Source organism: Anabas testudineus, chromosome 6, assembly GCF_900324465.2.
Source record: "Anabas testudineus chromosome 6, fAnaTes1.2, whole genome shotgun sequence".
In the NCBI taxonomy this organism is placed as follows: domain Eukaryota; kingdom Metazoa; phylum Chordata; class Actinopteri; order Anabantiformes; family Anabantidae; genus Anabas; species Anabas testudineus.
In genome coordinates, this window is record NC_046615.1 from 149,436 (window position 1) to 169,702 (window position 20,267).

General features: G+C 39.2%; 1 protein-coding gene across 2 annotated transcripts; it reads right to left on the reverse strand.

The window, feature by feature from the left end:
• Positions 1 to 380: 380 nt before the first annotated feature.
• dnajc24 (DnaJ (Hsp40) homolog, subfamily C, member 24) lies at positions 381 to 12,628 on the reverse strand. Of its 2 annotated transcripts, none has more exons than XM_026365422.1 (5): positions 12,436 to 12,628; positions 9,323 to 9,426; positions 8,789 to 8,924; positions 7,775 to 7,843; positions 381 to 782 (listed from the first exon to the last, which is right to left on the reverse strand). In XM_026365422.1, exons 2-5 carry the CDS (start codon positions 9,422 to 9,424, stop codon positions 592 to 594), a joined length of 498 nt encoding a protein of 165 aa, XP_026221207.1. In that variant the 5' UTR covers positions 9,425 to 9,426; positions 12,436 to 12,628; the 3' UTR covers positions 381 to 591. The 2 variants fall into 2 exon arrangements, with proteins under 2 accessions (XP_026221207.1, XP_026221208.1); XM_026365423.1 differs by lacking the exon at positions 381 to 782 and adding an exon at positions 1,991 to 4,529.
• Between the last annotated feature and the right edge of the window lie 7,639 nt (positions 12,629 to 20,267).

Consider the following 20,267-nt stretch of genomic DNA (forward strand, 5'->3'; position numbering starts at 1 on the left):
CTGCTGGAGGTTTCTTCCTCAAAAATATTTTTTTCTTCTCTACTCTGTAAGGTCTTAAACCGTATAATTGACTTCTGTTGTGATTTGGCGCTATACAAATAAAATTGACTTGTTTTTCTGTACCAGGGTGTGACAGGAACTGCCAGAAGTGAAGGAACCAAGGCATATCCAGTTCCCGCCTTGATAGATAACATGCTTTGTTCTCGATTGTTCGATACTATATATTCTTTACCATAAAAGTAAATTTAACTAAGTATAGCCAATGAGAAAGAGCTGCAAGATGGGATGCTGAACTATATGTAAGTAATGTATGTAGCCAATAACCTTAGAACTACACTTTGAGAACCTTGTGTGCTGTTTTAAAACCACACAAAGACGGATTGGGTTTGTGACTCTTTATTGATCTCACTATAGTGGCAGAATTTGCCATAACATCAACACCATTATTACTATTTAAATCATTTCATTTTTATTTTTGTGATAATATTCAGAACTATAAAAGTTTTGACAAAAACACATCCACTAAATATACAATAAAGGACCTTTTCCACACAATATTGTCCAGACAATTATGTATTGATATTTAAACATTTAAGTTTTTCTATCTAATGAACATATGACATATACACTGAGGGAACATGTGTCACAGCAAACAACCAATCCTCTGTGCCGTCCTTCCTCTGTTTCCTCCACTTTATCATCCCTCTGCCTGATTTGTGTGTCCTCCTCTGATACAGCAAAACCACCTCCACAGCGACAGCAATATGTATACACATGCTCATCTGAAAACACACACATATTTGAATTGATTCTCTGAGCTCCATGAATGTCCATAAAAAACAAACAAGTGACTGTAGTTAATAGTAAGATTATGTCAAGTTCAAGCATAGCTTAATTTAAAAGTTACACCATTACCTTACAAGTTACTTGTCATATAAAGTTAAGATACTGTACAACTTTATACAAGCTACTTGTTATGACCTGTTCCACATCGATGTGCGACTACAGTGCCTATAAAAAGTATTCAGCTCCCCTTCATAAACATGAACATGTCAGAAAAATACCTCATTAATGTCACAGTGAAAACAGGTTTCTACAACGTGATGTGAAAAATATGTAAGGTGAAATCAGTGTTTGCATTAATATTCACCCCCTTCAAGGCAGTTTTTAGTAGATGCACCTTTGGCTGCAATCACAATATGGAGTCTGCCTGGATAAGTCTCAATTTTATTAGACTCTATTGGACTGAGCTCTGGGCTTTGACGCGACCACTCCAGAACATTCACCTTGTTGTTGGTAAACCATTTCTGTGTAGCTTTCGCTGTATGCTTCGGGTCACTGTCTTGGTGGAAAACAATTCTTCTCCCAAGGTGTAGTTGTGTTGCCCACTCAATAAAATTGTCCTCCAGGATTGTCCTATATTTTGCCACATTCATCTTACCCTCTGCCTTGCTGCCAAGAAGCATCCCCACAGCAGGATGCTGTCACCACTGTGTTTCCCATAAAGCTTTGACTGGTGAAGAACTTGGGCAACAGTTTTATGCACAGTTTCTCCTATCTCAGTTGCTGAAGACTGTAACTCTTTCAGATTAGTCATCTGTATGTTAGTGGCCTATCTCACTAGTCTCCTTGCACGGTTACTCAGTTTGTGTAGACGGCCTGTTCTAGGCAGATCTGGACATGTGCCATATCCCTTCCATTTCTTAATAATGAATTTCACTGAACTCCTGGGGGAAGTTGCTTTGAAGATTTTTTTGTATCCATTCTCTGACTTACACTTTTCAATGACCTCTTCTCTGAGTTTCTGGGAGTGTTCTTTTTGTCTTCATGGTTTAATGGTATCCAGGAATACTGATTAACCAGTGACTGGACCTTCTAGACAAGTGTCTTTATACTGCAATCACTTGAGACACATTCACTGCACTCAGGTGATCAACATTTCACTAATTGTGGGACTACTAGCACCAAATATCTGGATATCTGTTGGATTAGGTCAGTCATTTTAAAGGGGGTGAATATTAATGCAAACACTGATTTCACCTTACATATTTTTTATATAATTGACATCACGTTGTAGAAACCCGTTTTCACTATGGCATTAATGAGGTATTTTTCTGACAGTCTTTAGTCACAGTTAAGCGTTGTATTAATACACACCTAAAATGCTCAAAACCAGCAGACTGCCAAAACCTCTGCTTCAAAGGTCTGCACAGCTGCTGATGATCAACTAATCATAAGCTGATGATTAGCAACACTTAGTTGAAGCATGAGGGATTGCTTAGTTTTGCTCATATTTTTTATTAAATGACCAACATTTTGAAAATCATTGGCAAAAAAATGCATGATTTGTGCATGCATGCATTTTTTTGCCAATGATTTTCAAAATGTTAGTCATTTAATAAAAACCAGCTGTTCCTATCCTTCTTTTCCCTTAATTCTGGTACAAGTTAATCTTGTTTTCATCAGCGAAAGAATCTTATTCCAGATGTTTTTTAATTGTTATCTGGCAAAGTCTAATCTGGCACTTCTGTTTTACAGCATTACAATTGTTTTGCATCTCGTTGTGAACTCTCTGTACATACGTAAATTGCCTCTTGCATAAAGATTCTCACAATAACATGCCTACCTCATCAAGAGTGTTATGAAAGGGTTTTATTTCACTATGGATATAATTTTGTAGTGATCCATTTCAGTTATTGTCCATGGTCTTCAAAGTCTTTTGCTGTGGGCTTCAGGTTTTAGAGGCCACTTCTAGTGTTTTTACAATCTCTCTGATCGATTTTATTTTGTTTTTTCAGAATAATGATGACTGTAATTCTTGAATGTTTATTGCCATACTTTTGTCAATCCCCTTTAACTAAACTAAAGTCTTGACTCACATCTTGAGTGTTTTCAAATTATTTCAAATTCATTGTTGAGGTGTACACAGGACTGTATGGTATTCTTGGGCGAGACACTGAACCCAAATTAGACCCAGTGGGTCGCTATCGGTGAACATACACTTTGAAAACACATCAGATTTCAATGGGGAAAATTCATGCTGGATATTTATACTGATATGGACTGGTTGATGTGTTAGGAATGACGGAAATTAAAATTATCAACCTACATAGGACTGAATTCAAAGACACCGTGAAAAACAAAGTGGAAACTGAAAATGGTACTCCACGTGCTTGTATGCATGCCTGACAAAGTCGGGGCATACTCCTAATGAGACGACAGATGATGCCCAGGGGTATCTCCTCCCAGATCTGGTCCAAGGCATCACTGAGCTTCTAGACAGTCTGAGGTACAACCTGGTGGCATTGGATGGGCCAAAATATAACATCCCAGAGGTGTTTTATTGGATTTAGGAGGCTAGGCATTGTTGTCACCAGGAGCATCCTAAGATCCACTGGACCAGTGTAGGGTCTAACATTGGGTCCAAGGATTTTATCCCGATACCTAATGGCACTCAGGGTGCTGTTGTCTAGCCTGTAGAGGTTTGTGGATCCCTCCATTGATATGCCTTCCCATACCATCATTGATCAACCACCAAACAGGTCATGTTAAACGATATAATTGGCAGCATAACGTTCTCAACAGCTTCTCCAGACCTTTCATGTCTGCCCAGTGGCAGATTCTAGTGTTCTATGGCAAATGCCAATGGAGCTCCACGGTGCCTGACAGTGAGCACAATGCCCATAAGAGGACGTCTGGTCCTCAGGCCTCCCTTATGAAGTCTGTCTCTGATTGTTTGGTCAGAGACATTCACAAAAGTGGCCTGCTGGAGTTCATTTTTAGGGCTCTGTCATCTTGTTCCTTCTTGCACAAAGGAGCAGATACCAGCCCTGTTGATGGGTTAAGGACTTTCTATCACACACCACAATAGGCATAGTTGATTGTGAATAAATAAATCTCAAACTAGAATTACTAACCACTGATGGGAATGACACATATATCATGTCACAGTGACCCTGACCTTTGTTAGCCAAAGTTTAATCAGTTCACTCTTGACCCCAAATTTGTGTCAAATACGAAGGAATTCCTTCAAAATCATTCATTACATATTGTTTAACAACAACAACAAAAACTGAATCAATGTAAAGTCAATGGTACGTTAATGTAGCCCCTGCTATGGAACCAGTCAAGTTTGTGTAGGAATATATATTTTAAAGTTGAACTTGAACTATCATTGTTATAATGTAAGTGCAGTAATGAGTAAGATTTAATTGTAAAGAAGTTCCTTATGTGTATATTCTTGCGTAATGAGCCAATCATGTCAATTGTTGTAGAGTAGTGGCCAATCAGCAGCTCTTTCCTTCATAAGTGAACTGGTGTAGCTTGTCCCCTCTTATGAATGTTCTGCTCTTAACGTTAATCTGAAAACTGCTGTAATGTGAGTCAAGCCCTACTGTGATCCACGGTTCATGGGGTCTGGATGTGTGAGTCAATGGTCAGGGTTTTTTGAACTGTGAAATTCTAACCTGAACGAAGGACAGCATCCATTGAAGATAGCAGATATTCCAGTCGACTGGCTGTGAGCTGAGCTATAGAGACATAGAAGAACTACAAACTGTATCAACTGTAGACTGTATGTATTTATGCTTAATGCTTTATGCTTGAGGCAATTCCTTCCAAGCATTCTTTATATAATGTGTTCACAAGAATTGGGTGGTTTTACAAAAGGACAACCCAAAAATGTAATGCCTCTGGCCCTGGCTATCACTGGTTTGTATACATTATCTGTAGATTATCAAGAGAGTTTTAAGTGGCAGCGCATTGGAGCTACAACCTGAAACTTGGATTACAATTTAAACTAAACTAATTCATCCATACAATTGTAGCATAGGCATAGCAAGCAGACGGATAATAATCTTAATCATAATCTTAATCCTGTTAAAAGAATTGCTTTATTTTTGATTTGACTTTAAGAAGAAACCCAGATAACCTGCAGACCTTGCTACAAAAGTAAATAGTGGATTTAAACAATAAGCGCAACCCAAATCAATTTAGCTTCACGTATAAATAAAATAATCAAATAATCACAAATAATCAAATATGTGACAATCCTCTGGCCTCTATGTTTTTATCTTGTTTATTTTCTCTCCTGCAGGTACAGGTAATTGTTGGCAGGAGGGGTTATCCACTTGGGCTGACGGGGAGTACCTGGGCCTTATGCTTCTTGTTTATCTGTTCTTTCATTTCTTAAGATCGTAGCATGATGTGTTGCTTCTTAAGATCTTTTAGTGTGCTTTACTTTGTCAAAGTGGAAATCAAGTGATTTCTTGATTGAACAGGTCTGGCAGTAATCAGGCCTCTGTGGGCCAAGTGAAATTTAACACAGCTTTCCAAAAAATGTGGTTAATCTCTGTTACACTCCATTTCAGCCTTTATAGCTTGTACTTGTTCTTCCATTTTTACAGCAATGTCTACAGATCTGTTAGCTCTGTATGTGAACTGCATTGGATCCAGTAAGGGGTCTGCGATGTCCTTGAGGTCTGTAAGTGTGCAGTAAATGCTCTTCTTGCTTCATAAGTGGTTGCAGAGATTCAGACATCAGGAGCTTTTACTGTATATCAAAGGAATCTGAAGGAAAGGATTATGCTGCTGATTAAACATAATGAGATAGTTGGGGAATTGATGATGAAGGTGAAGTATGGTGGTGAGCTGGATCCAGTGGCAGAGGTGGAAGGTGGACAGACTTAGCAGTCCCAAATTGCACTGTGTCAGAGGGGTCTTCGACTTCCACCTTCAGGAGAGCAGATCCCGAGGGATGTTAAGAACATTGAGTCCAAGTGGAGCATGTTTTCTGCCTCCTTTGTAGATGTGGCTGTTTGGAGCTGTGTCTGTAATGGCGGCAACCCCCATATCCAATGGTGGACACTGACAGTAAGGGATGCTGTCAAGCTGAAAAAGGAGTCCTGGTTGGCTTGTAGGAATCCTGAGGTAGATAATAGGTACCAGCAGGCCAAGCACCATGCAAGAGTATTGGTTGGCCTCAAAGAAATTCCGGCAAATCACGAGAGGGAAGCAATGTACTGCCAACACTGTTTGTAGTGGTGGTGGGGAGCTGTTGATCTTCACCGGGGACACTGTCAAACAGTGGAAGGGATATTTCAAGGATCTCCTCAACCCTGCTGATGCACCTTCTGAAGGGAAAACAGAGGCTGAGGACTCAGATATTGGTTCATCCATCATCTGGGCTGAAGTCACTGCGATAACCAATAAGCTCCTCAGTAGCAAAGCACCAGAGGTGGATGAGATAAGCCCTGTGCATCTTAAGTCTCTAAATGTTTAGAAGTCTTGGCTTACACGCCTTTGCCACATCACGTGGCAGTATCTCTGGACTGGCAGACTGGGGTGGTGGTGACTCTTTTTAAGAAAGGGGACTAGGGTGCTTGAGGGTTCATGTGGGTTCGCCCAACCAGTCCATATGTACTTTTTGGACTTGGAGAAGGCATTTGACCATGTACCTTGTGGCATCCTGTAGGGGCTGCTCTGGAAATACAGGGCCCTCTGTTAAGGGCTGTCCAGCCTCTGTATAACAAGAGGAGGAGTTTGCTTCACCTTGCTCACGTTAAGTCAGACCTTGTTCCAGTGCATGTTCCCCAGCAGGGCTGCTTTTGTCACCAGTTCTGTTCATTATTTTCATTAACAGAAATTCTAGGTGCAGCTAAGGGCTGGAGGAAGTCTGGTTTAGGGACCTAAGGATTTCATCCCTGATTTTGCTGATGAATTGTTTGCAGCCAATTGCACAGTGGCTGGCATGAAAATCAGTACCTCCAAGGTCCAAGATTATGGTTCTCCACTAGAAAAATGTGTCTTGCCTTAAATTGAGGATGTTGGGGTCTTGTTTATGAGTTAGGGAAAAAACTGAGAATGAGACTGACAGACGGATCAGTGCATTGGCAGCAGCAATGCAGTCAAGTATGTTGTCTTGAAGAAGCTCTCAATTTTCCAAAGAAAGGTCCCTGATACAAGCGGCCAAAATGAGTTACCTATACAGGGTGGCTGGGAGCACCCTTAGAGATAGGTTGAAAAGCTCAAAGTAGAGTCACTGCTCTTTTACTACAAGAGGAGCCATCTCAGGTTGTTTGAGCAGCTGTTTGGGATGCCTCCAGGACGGTTACCAGGGGAGGTGTTTCATACATGCCCCACCAGGACGAGGCCCAGGCTAAGAACCAGGACACGCTGGAGGGACTATGTCTCCTAACTGGCCTGGGAAGGTCACTCAAGGACACTTCTCAAATTTTTATTAGAAACAGTCCCAAAAAGACATGACTCTGGGAGCTAACAGGCAACACTACTACTTCCCTGGGAAATTATGCAACATTAAGAAAAACTTTACATTAAAATAATCAACTGAACCTAACTTAACTGTAATGTTTAAGACCTGTAAAAATCACATTTAAGTATTTCGCATCAGCTGTATTTGTACTGAGATTAAATTACACACAGGTGGACTCTATTCAGTCATTAGGTCAACATTAAATCAGTCAGCAACCATCAGGCAATTGGAGGCACCAGAGAAAAAGGGGCTAAATACTTTTGCACACTGCACTTTTCAGTTTTTTTATTTGTAAAAAAAAAAAAATTTAACTCATGTATGATTTTCTTTTTACTTCACAAATGTATGCCATGTCATGTGTCATGTGTTGGTCTTTCACAAAACATTCCAATAAAATCTATTTATGTTTGTGGTCATAATGTGAGAAAATGTGGAAAAGTTCAAGGGGTATGAATACTTTTACAAGCCACTGTATGTGTTTTAGTTCATATCATGTATACTTACCTTGGTCCCATGTCATGTCCCCTAAAATGATTGTACAATCTACTGGCCAATCCTGTTTGAGTTCCTGTGCTGGAGATACAACAATAATATTATTATATTAGTATCTGTCTATGTGTTTATTCAGTGTAGAAGAGGCAGAACCAGTGTCAATCCCCTTCACAATGGTTTTCCTGAAAAAAACATCTTCTGATTCATGTAGTGCCCAATGAAAACTGTCCTTAAAACTGTCCACTTAAAATTAAAGATTAAGCCAAAAAATGGTGTTATGTCATTGTATGTCCCATCAATTATATCAAGAATGTCCGGGAAGTCTGCTAGGCATGGTCTGAGTGTCCAGTGGAACTAAAGTAGGCACATGTAAGTCACAATATGAAGCTATAGAAATGCTGTAAGAGTTTTTAAGGTCACTCTGCTGACGTAGGGTTGTAACAGATGCAAGTCATCTCTGCTGCACTGTTTAAAGATGTTATCACATTTTAGTTTCTGGTGTTTCAGAGCTTCTGTGTTAAGAGGGTGATATGTGCACATTTCTATTGAGATCATCCACAAGCATTATCCCTACATACAATCTACAGGTGTTATGACCATCATTCTGTGTTTGGAGAATATTTCTTCTATCTTTTCATCCTTCCATCATTTTGTCCTCTGCTAAAGAAACTCTTCGGCCTCTTAAGAGTCCTCCGTCCTACAACAGTTTTTTCTATTATGAGTTTTTTAAGGGCTAAGATGCTTTGTGAATCTTCTTTATCTTTACTAGGATTTAGTCTTAACTTTAAGGGGAAATTCTTGGAAAACATCTATGTGCACGCTATAGATTGTTTGGGCACTACACTTCCGTGTTTCTCCTTTTGTGTTACGTCGAACATTTAGAAAATTAATTTTTGACATTTGTGAATTGATGCATAATTATTCACCTCTGCATCACATCTAAGAACTGATTTTTTTCCCCCATTTAGGGCAGTACTGTCAAGTACCAGAATTTGCCACCCCAAAAATAAATCTTATAAGTTTTACCTCTTCTCTGCAGGTCATATTGTCTCCTGGTTTTCTGGTCACCAAGAATCTTCCAGGCCGCATCAGCTTCTAGAAACTTCTTTATACCAGACTCAGCTTCTGGAGAGCACTCACATTGAAGACGGTCTGGGTGGTACTGCACACATATGCACACACAGGCGCACGCGCACACACACACACATACACACAGTTTCCTACTAGAAATAATATAAATGTGTAAAGTATCTGCTGACACTTTGTCAAACTCACGTTGAAATGATCTTTAGCTAAAGTTAAGAATCTTGTTTTCTTTTTGTACACTAAAAAAGGAATGTGCTTTTGCACATCTTATACCATGTACCTCTGCCAAGGATGACTTTATATCAGTATGAAGAGGAGGAATGATTTCAATGACATTCATTTCTCTCCACAGAGACAGGCTTTGTGTGCTGTAATAAGATTTACTTGAAAAGGGCTGAGTCATGCAACATGCAGGAGCAATGGTTGTGTGCTGCCTCAGATTGACACATGAACAGATAGAGCAGTGATTTTTACCTGTAAGGCCAGCTGCTGATATCTGTGTCTAAGTTGCTGAATCGAGTCTGAGGGGCTTGCTCCCAAGACAACATAGAGGTCTTTCTCAGCTGCATCACACATCCCTAAAAATAAAAAATTACATTATACTGACAATTCAACATTATAAGCCTCTGCTAGTAAAGCTAATGCTGTTTCTACCCGCCTTTACATACAGTATAAGCATCAGTGGCTTAGTTGCTGCATCCAATGTATTGCATATCTAAAATAATATCCAAGTTAAAAACTGCCAGATCTTTAGCACTCTCTTAAAACACTGAAGTTTAAATATAATGGTCAAAACTTCAAGTGAATGACTAGTACAAAAGGAGGAACAGATAATGATATCTAAGGCTCTCATTAACACATCAAGCATCATGTGGTCATTACAGAATAAATTGTTGGTACCCTTCCATTAAAAAAAGAAAAATCCACAATTGTCACTTAAATAACTTCGAAACTGACAAAAGTTTCGAAGTTATTTAAGTGAACATGGAAATTTAAGGAGAGAGGTGTCTCAGCAGATTAGAAAAAAAAAAAACATAAATGTTAACCGTAAATTATGTTAACCACAAAGGCTATAAGACCATCTCCAAGCAGCTTGATGTTCCTGTGACTACAGTTGCACATATTATTCAGAAGTGTAGGACCACAGGACTGTAGCCAACCTCCCCAGATGTGACTGCAAGAGGAAAATTAATGGCTCATTGAAAAACCACATAATACAAATGGCAACCAAAGAGTCTAGACCAACTTCCAAAAACAATTAGAGATTAATTCCAAAGTCAAGTTACATTAGTTTTAGATCACACCATTTGTCACTGTTTGAGCCAAAGCAGTCTTAATGGAAGACGACCAAGGAGGACTCCACTGTTGAAAGCAAAATCATAGAAAAAACAAGAAAATGCATATTGACAAGCCACAAAGCTTCTAGGAGAATGTCCCTTGGAGAGATGAGACAAAATGTCAACAGACGCAAAAATGAAGCATACAAAGAAAAGAACACTGTACCTATTGTGAAACATGTAGGAGGCTTGGTTATGTTCTGGAGCTGCTTTGCTGCATCTGGGACAGGGTGTGACTCTGTGCAGAGTACAATAAAATCTCAAGTCTATCAAGGCATCCTGGAGGAAAACGTGCTGCCCAGCACCAAAAAGCCTGGTCTCAGTAACAGGTCGTGGGTCCTCCAACAGGATAATAACCCAAAACACACAGCTAAAAATGCCCAAGAATGACTAAGAACAAAACATTGAACTATTTACAAGTGGCTCTTCTATGAACATTTGTGGCAAGAGCTGAAACATGCAGTCTGGAGTAGGCCCCCTTCAAACCTGAGATAGCTGGAGTTAGCTGACCCTAACCCTAACCTCCCCTGGAGTTCAGTGAAATTCATCATCAAGAAATGGAAGGAATATTCAATAAGCTCAAAAAGCCTACTCTGGACTCAGGGGTTTTAGTAAATTGTAGACGAATATCCAATCTGCCCTTTATCTCTAAAATTCTTGAAAAGGCAGTTTGCTCACAAGGAGTGGGCTAAAATACCTGGCGACAGGTATTAACTGAAGAATTACAGAAATCGCTCAATTGCAGTGATTGCATCATTTTTTTCCAGGCCAGTTTTAGTGGTGTCAGTGGTTTGTTTGTTTTTTAAATACTTTTTTTTTTTTTATCGACTACTGCAACTCTCTTCGGCCTCCCCAAAAAAATCACTTCATAAGCTCTGACTGGTCCAGAATTCAGCCGGTCGCATCACCACCAAAACCTCCACATCCGAACACATTACCCCTGTTCTACAACAACTCCACTGGCTTCCTGTCAAATATAGAATTGACTTTAAAATCCTTCTGTATGCCTTTAAGGCTATTCACAACCTAGCCCCCACCATATCTGTCCGATTTCCTCCACATTGCCTCTTCCTCTCATTCACTCAGGTCATCCTCCGCCATCCACCTCAATGTCCCCCATTCCCGTCTTAGTACCATGGGGAGCAGAGCTTTTAGCCGTTCTGCCCCTACTCTTTGGAATTCACTACAACAGGAAATCCGTTACACTGACTCTCTTCCTATCTTTAAATCCAAACTCAAAACCTACCTGTTCATGATTGCCTATTCACTTTAATCTACTTTTGTACTTGTATGGTCGGTTTTGATTTATTGTGTTGATTTACTTGTTTAGTCTGTTTTTGATTTATTGTGTTGATTTATTGTTGTTGTTGTACAGTGTCCTTGAGTGTTTAGAAAGGCGCTTTAAATAAAATGTATTATTATTATTATTATTCTTATACCACAACTCAAAAGCAATGTCTAATTTTCATGATTAAATTTTTAGTACATTTTTATTTATTATTGTTTTAATATTATTGTTTTATTATTATGCTGCAACTGTTAGTTGAGAAAATAATTGTCCAGCTCCTGTTCAAACCTCTCTTTTGCTTTTAGACTAAGATTTCTGTCATTACAGACACTATGCAAAGCAGTAAAAAAATTAGGCTACAGTACATTATAGAAATTGTTCAACATGGAATACAAACACTGCACTGTTAACATTAAACAAACAAATTGAAATGTTAATATTTGTTAATTTACCTAAGTGCTTTTACAACTGTATTTTGTGAGAGAACATAAACACTGGATGTTGAATGACAGTGACAGGCTGGAGACAATATATTGTTAACTTAGATAACTACATGTTACAGACTGAACTGAAACTAGTGTAGGAGCAGCTTAATGCTATCCTGTGTCTAACAAAACAAAAATACTGTAACATTATGTAATGTGTATTATTGATCTAATGTTAACTGCAAAAGTGAAGCAGAATGTTGCAATAAGGAGCAATATATTGTTAATGCGGGATAGCTTTCCGTTTTAATTTGCACCAAAAAACACCCTTGATGATGACTAGCAACGTAGAAGGTTAGGCAGGAGTTTGCTCTGAGCTGAACAAACGTTCAATACATACAACGTGTATATATATATCCAGAAATGTGTAATTGTTTGTTAGATAGTATGGAAAGCACAATAAACAGTCATGTTTTCTTCTGTCTGCCAGTTCTGTAATTTCATGTATATGTATTTTGTGTAAATCATTGAACATACCGTGAACAATACGTTTAATGTATTGATGTATTAAAGAGAACGGGTTGGGTTCAACGGTGTTAGTCCCCCTGAAAACAAGTTCCGATCCACCCTTATTCCGCTGACGAAGAAGAAACAACGGGCTCGTTCGAGATCAGCAGGTTCTACGCAGATTCGATAACCGATGGTCTGCGCGTAGTGCATGCCGGTTAGTTTTCTGTCCTCTTGATCCCGACTTACTCATACGTCATACACGCGTAAGCAACGATAACCTCGCGAGACCCAGCCGGCAGCAGCCAGGCGCGGCAGTTGCTCTCCACCGACTGCAAAAACACAGGTCACTATGGGAACCACATTGCGTTCACCTGATCTAAGATCTGCCGGCAGTTTATCTCGAAGAGCCTAAAGCGTCTGGTGTGTGAGTGTGTGTGCTTAGCTGACAAAATGTATTACATTAGAGCTTTTGAAAGCTTTACTGATGTTCAACAGGTATACTATACTCATAGAAAAAACGAATAAAATAATGTATATGAACTATAACTCAACCTACTGTCAACTTTGTGGGTGTGGGTTTTGGCAGGTGTCTAAAATTATCTAGCATTCCAAGGGAATATGTCTCTCTCTTTGTTGATTGTAAAGTTGATCATGAATAAATTAACAGCTCAGTTTTGCCACAGTTAAGCAAAAACAACATAACAAAACAGTGTCTGAAAAAATTAAGACACATTTTTACTCCATTTACAGCAGAATTTGTGAAGTTGGTCATTATTAAATCACAGTTAAATGTTAAATATAAATCTAAATTGTAAATATAGCCTTTACTTAAATCCTAAATATTAAATCCAAATCCTAAATATTTCATCAAAATCCAAAGGATAACTCTAAATCCTAAATATAGACAATATTTAAATTCTAAATATGAAAACAGATTTCTACAAAATAATGTCAATCAAATAAAAATGTGTAAGGTGAAATTGGTGTTTGCATTAATATTCAAAAAATCTCCAAGGCACGGAAAATACCCTGGAGTTCAGTGAAATTCATCATCAAGAAATGGAAGGAATATTCACTGAGCCCCACAAAAGCCTACTCTGAAGGGGTTTTAGTAAATTGTAGACCAATATCCAATCTGCCCTTTATCTCTAAAATTTTTGAAAAGGTGGTCTCTAAGTAATTAAGCAGGAATAATTGGTATGAAGATTTCTGGTCAGGATTTAGAGTACATCATAGTACAGAAACAGCACTGGTAAAGGTAACTAACGATCTGTGTTAGCATCAGACAATGGACTACCCTCTATACTCGTCTTGTTAGATCTTAGTGCTGCATTCGACACTATAGATCACAACATTTTATTGCACACACTGGAACATGCCATTTGGATTAAAGGAACAGCACTAGGGTGGTTTAAATCATATCCAGTCTTAATGATGAGTCTTCAATGCCCAGCAAAGCAGCACTGAGCAGTTCAAATCTGCATTTCTGGGCATCAAATTCAGCAAATCGCCGGGTAAATTCGGCACAGAGTATGCTGGGTGTTTTTTTTGCGAACTGTGCACATGGCCTCTTTCATTTGGCTATTTCTGGCGAGGGGTAGAATAAGTTGGCGATGGCGCCAACGTACTAACATAGCATTCTGGGATTTATAGTATTAGCGGTTTATGCGCCATATGCTGACCAACTCTAATACACATTTGATATGATCTCGCGGGCTAAATATAATGGGCCTGAGTTTGACACCTCTGTTGTATGGTCTTAAACCTTACACTATAAAGTGCCTTGAGATTACTTCTGATTTGGCGCTATACAAATAAAATTGAATTGAATTGAATTAATTGATTTGAACTGAATTGAATATGGCACGTGTCTAAATCTGTCTAGAACAGGCCGTCCACACAAACTGAGTGACACTAGTGAGAGAGGCCAGTAACACACAGATGACTACTCTGAAGGAGTTCAAATCTTCAGCAACTGAGATAGGAGAGACTATACATACAACTGTTGCCCAGGTTCTTCACCAGTCAAAGCTTTATGGGAGAGTGGCAAGGAGAAAGCCACTACTGAAGAAAACTCCATCGTCCATCGTGGAAGAGGGTTCTTTGGTCTGATGAGACCAAAATGTTGCTTTTTGGCCATCAGGCAATGCTATGTTTGGTGCACATTAACACATATGAACCATACACTGTCAAACACGGTGGTGGTGGCAGCATGATTCTGTGGGGATGCTTCTTGGCAGCTGGCACTGGAAAGCTTGTTAAGGTACAGGACAAGTCACCAATATTTTTTGACCATGATTGATTTATAATGTCAATAAAAGGATGAAACATCCAAGGGGATGAATACTTTTTAAAGGCACCGTAGATAGAGATAATGATGCGTATGATGTTATATGTTAGATTGATCATAGCTTGTGAAAGAACAGCAACTGCTTTCCAGCATATGACTAATGATAGTATGTTCTGAATCTGTTGAATTTGCAAATCTGATGCTTCATATGTTGTGTGAATACTTTTTGGTTGTTTATGGGATCATAATATGATCAATATTATTAGTGTGCTAAGAGTTATTGTATCATTAACAAATTTTACATATCTTTCTCCTGTGATTTCATGTCTTAAGGAGCATATGTTTTTAGAATAGACCATGGAGATGTAGGGTGTAAGACGATACAAAGTCAGGTGTCTCTGACCCTGACCATGGAGATAGCAGGAGTTTGGTGAGAAAGTGAGTGAGGGTCTGAAAAATAGCTGAGTAACAGATCATTTTTTGTTCATTAGCAATGAATATAGTTGACTAATTTTGGGAATAACTTTAATTGTTGAATAATAAACCCTGATGGAGGTCACTGACAAGGCTTCACATTTGTGGCAGATTCAGTCCCAAGGGCATATTATCCCATGGGCATTATTACTGACTGATTAGGCCAAACTCCTCAACACAATCAATCAAGACTGGTAATAATTTAATAGGGTTTGTCAATGACACAGACATTGCATATCATAGGATCTTTTATTGTTTAACACCAATCTTTACACCATTAATATTTGAATTTGGTCTATATTTCTATAGCCAAAGCAAATAACAGAAGGGACAGCAGCCTTCCTTAAGCCGTGTAATTTAAAAGAAGTGGATAACAGACCAATTGTTTAAATTGATATTGTAGGTGCTTTGTATACAAGTCTAACCCATCTTGAAAAATTGGGCCCAATACCAAATTATTTTAAAACTTCAAACATATACTCCCATTTATTCCTATCAAAAGTCTTTTCAACATTCATTTGGGCCCAATACCAAATTATTACCATATTATTTTAAAACTTCAAACATATACTCCTATTTAATCCTATCAAAGGTCTTTTCAACATTCATAGAGACCAAAGGGTTTAACAAGAGTTAAGATAGTGAATAATATTGAATATACACCTTGTCATGATCTTGGCAACACCTCTGCACTTTTATTTTGTATTACTTCCTGTAGGCCTCTACTCTCCTGCCTCCAGCTTCATGCAATCAGCGCTGATGATTTTCACCTGTGTTCAGGCAGTAACTACTTAAGATCCACTTAGGTCATCCATCAGAAATAGCGTTTTCATCATATCTAAAAATCTTTGCTTATTCAACACAATTCTGCCAGGGTGTCTACCGAATATTCAATTCAATTCAATTTTATTTGTAGAGCGCTTTTTACAATTGACATTGTCACAAAGCAGCTTTACACAACCAAAGAACAGTACATGAACAGTGAATGTGTATGACTCATGAAAACAGATTGTCCCTGATGAGCAAGCCGAGAGCGACGGTGGCAAGGAAAAACTCCCTGAGAAGGCAACAGGAAGAAACCTTGAGAGGAACCAGACTCAACAGGGAACCCATCCTCATATGGGTGATTACATGCTGTGTAGGCAGCAGGCAGTCCAGTATAACAGTTAATGTCTTTAAGTTCATGTGGAGTCCAGTTAGTTAATTGCAGGCAGACTTGTTCCATTCCTGGACTATCGAGTGTTGAGTCGAGACCTCCGAGAAACAGCTGCCGACGTCCGCCGAGGCCAAGACCGACTTCATAGTAGTGTGTGATCAACTCCAGTCTCCAAACGCATCCCATAGGGCAAACGGTGGATCCAGGCGACGAGATCTCCAGCCAGAAGTTGGGCATCAGGACGAGTCAGACAGGTCCATGAGGGCTCCCTGGGATGTAGAGCAACCGAACACTTCACCGTCAACAAACCTGAGTGATCAGTGAGAGTTGGGAAGACAGCATCTAAACATACCAGTTCACCATAATGCTCTACGTCCATGAGTCCTTCCCAAATCTATTTACAAAAATGCTTGACTAAATAAATAGGTTTTCAGCCTGAACTTAAACACTGAGACTGTGTCTGAGTCCCGAATGCTATTTGGAAGGCTATTCCATAACTTTGGGGCCTTGTAACAAAAGGCTCTGCCCCCAGCTGTAGTTTTTATTATACGAGGCACTGACAGGCAGCCAGCATCCTTTGATCGAAGTAGGCGTGGTGGATCATAAGACACTAGCAGTTCACTTAGATACTGCGGCGCAAGACCATTTAATGCTTTAAATGTCAAAGTAGTATTTTAAAATCAATGCGAAATTTCACGGGGAGCCAATGAAGTGTAGATAAGATAGGGGTGATGTGCTCATATCTTCTGATTCTAGTGAGGACTCTCGCTGCTGCATTCTGAACTAACTGAAGCTTGTTTATGCACTTGGTTGAACAGCCAGACAGTAAGGCATTACAGTAGTCCAACCTAGAGGTGATGAAAGCATGGACTAATTTTTCTGCATCATTTAGTGACAAAATATTCCTTATCTTGGCAATATTTCTGAGGTGAAAGAAAGCTGTCCTGGTGATATTATCTACATGAGCTTCAAATGAAAGACTGGAATCTAGAATCACACCAAGGTCTTTTATTGTTGCACTAGATGAAAGAGAAAGGCCATCCAGAATTACGGCGTGATCTAAAATCTTGCTTCTAGCTGCAGATGATCCTATAACTAGTACTTCTGTCCAGAATTTAGCAGAAGGAAGTTAATTGGCATCCAGTCTCGTATATCCTTTACACATTGCTTAACTTTATTAAGCTGTTTGATCTCATCTGATTTTGATGAAACATATAACTATGTGTCGTCAGCATAACAATGAAAGTTAATACCATGATATATAATAACATTATCTGTAAGATAATGTTGCCCAGATGAAGCATGTAGAGGGAAAAAGCAGTGGGCCTAAAACTGAACCCTGTGGAACACCAAACTCCACTGGAGAGCATGTGGAGTAATCGCCATTTAGATCTACATACTGATAACGATCAGTCAAATAGGACCTAAGCCAGGAGAGGGCCGTTCCCTTAATTCCAACAACATTTTCTAGTCTGTGAAGGAGAATACTATGGTCAATGGTGTCAAAAGCTGCACTGAGGTCAAGTAGCACAAGCATAGTGATGCTACACTGATCAGAGGCCAATAGGAGGTCATTTACTACTTTAACAAGTGCCATCTCTGTGCTGTGATGAGGCCTAAATCCTGACCGATAGAGTTCGTGTATGTTATTTCTATAAAGATACGAGGATAGCTGCCCAGCTACTATCTTTTCGAGAATCTTTGAGATGAAGGGGAGGTTTGATATCGGCCTGTAATTGGACAGCTGACAGGGGTCGAGATCAGGTTTCTTGATTAGCTGTTTAATAACTGCTAATTTAAAACACTTTGGGACATACCCACAGCTGAGTGAGGAATTTATGATTGTCAGCAGGGTTTCTATTATTTCTGGCACTATCTGTTTTAGAAAGTGTGTTGTATAGGGTCTACAGGTTGGTACAGGTTGAAGATTTTGCAGAAGAGATGAGTGAAATTAGTTAATTCTCTTCAAGAGGAGTAAAGTAATCTAGGTACTGATCTGCTGTGGTTAGCTCGTCACCTGCGTCAACTAAATTGTCTGGATTCAAAGCTTGAAATTTTATGCCTTATATCTACAATTTTGCTATTGAAAAAGTTCATGAAGTCCTCACTACTGCACAAAGTTGTTGCGGAGATATCTGCAGTGGTCTTCTTTCTAGTTAATTTGGCTACTGTATTAAATAAAAATTTAGGGTTATTTTTGTTGTTTTCTATAAGAGTGGAGAGATATGTTGATCTAGCTGCACTAAGAGCTTTTTTATAGTTCAGGATGCTCTCCTTCCATGCTATCTGAAATACTAACAATTTAGTTTGGCGCCATTTACGTTCTAACTTTCGAGCAGTCTGTTTTAAGGTGCGCGTGTCATCGTTATACCAGGGAGCAAGTTTCTTATCTCTAATTACTTTTCTTTTAACTGGACCTACATTATCTAAAGTATAACGTAATGACGACTCTAGATATTCAGTCGCCTGGTCTAGTTCTGTAGGGTCAGATGGTGATCCAATCAACGCTGATAACTCTGGGAGATTACTAGTAAAGCTCTGCGCTATAGTTGATGTAAATGTACGTTTAATGCGATAGCGCAGCGCTGAGTATACATTATTAATATGACACACTGTAGTTGAAACAAGGTAGTGGTCTGAGATAACTTCAGACAGTGTAGACAGTGTAAGTAAATTTCTTTTACTTAAACCGAAGGATATTATTATATCTAAGGTGTGACCCGGTTTATGAGTGGGTCCTACTACACACTGATCTACTCCTAGCGAGTCCAATATGGACATAAAGGCTGTTCTCAGAGGGTCTTCTGGATTCTCAAAGTGAATATTAAAATCTCCAGCAATTAACGCTCAGGTGACCCTGAACCATCTCTTAGTTATGCTGATATAGCTTAGTCTGCTGGGGGACCTCTACTGATAAACTGAGCTCCTCTCCTCTCTCCTTTCTCCTGTATCAATGCAAATGCCACCATTGCATGTCATTAACGTTGTGTCTTCTCTCTCTCTTTAGTTGTGTTTCCTCCTCTCTGTCTCCCTCTTTCTGTACTTTTCTGCAGGTATCCTCGGCCTGGAGCTGTACATCTCCAGACTCCAGTTCACCTGCTCAATGTTCTTGCTGCTTGTTGTTGTCTTTATTGCCTGCTGTTCTTTTCTCTCTTCTCTTCTCTCCACTCACCCCAACCGGTTGAGGCAGATGGCCGCCCACTATGAGCCTGGTTCTGCTGTAGGTTTCTTCCTCTAAAGGGAGTTTTTCCTCTCCACTGTGGCCTAAAGTTTGCTCAAATGGGATTGTTGGGTTTTCTCTATAATTTTTTGTATAAATATTTTCTGTAAGGTCTTAAACCTTACACTGTAAAGTGCCTTGAGATAACTTCTGTTGTAAATTGGCGCTATACAAATAAAACTGAATTGAATTGAATTGTAAATGATAATTAGCGGGATCGGCCGAGCAGACTTTATATTTGTATCTACACTTGTTATGTTACTATAAAGACATTCAATAGTTTCAAATTTGTGTACATGTTTTTGTACGATAGTCAGTTTATCATTGTAAATAACTGCGACACCTCCTCCTCTACGAGTCAGACGAGGCTGGTGAATGTAGCTGTATCCAGGAGGAGTTGCTTAATTTAAAGCTACATATTCGTCCTGTTTGATCCAGGTTTCTGTTAAACAGAGTATATCAAAATCCTGACCTGTGATAGTTTCATTAACAGTAAGAGCTTTAGATGTAAGAGATCTAATCTTTAACAATCCTAACTTCAGATCAGAGGTGCTGGCTGCACAATCAGTGTGCTCTGAATTTGAGGTCACTATGTTAATTAGATTATTAAAACAGACTTTCTGGGTTTTCTTGACTTTTTGTTTAGCTCGAGGAACAGACACAGTCTCAATGTGTTGAACCCTGAGTGACGACTCTGTGCAGCTAGCAGACACTTGGTT

Bases quoted from the DNA above. Each gene is read 5' to 3' on its own strand.
- dnajc24 (XM_026365422.1), bottom strand. From the start codon at position 9,424: ATGTGTGATGCAGCTGAGAAAGACCTCTATGTTGTCTTGGGAGCAAGC. The intron at 7,844-8,788 runs GTAAAACTTATA...TTGTATCTCCAG, and splicing joins ATATGACCTGCAGAGAAGAG to CACAGGAACTCAAACAGGAT. The intron at 783-7,774 runs GTAAGTATACAT...GTGTGTTTTCAG, and splicing joins GGACATGACATGGGACCAAG to ATGAGCATGTGTATACATAT.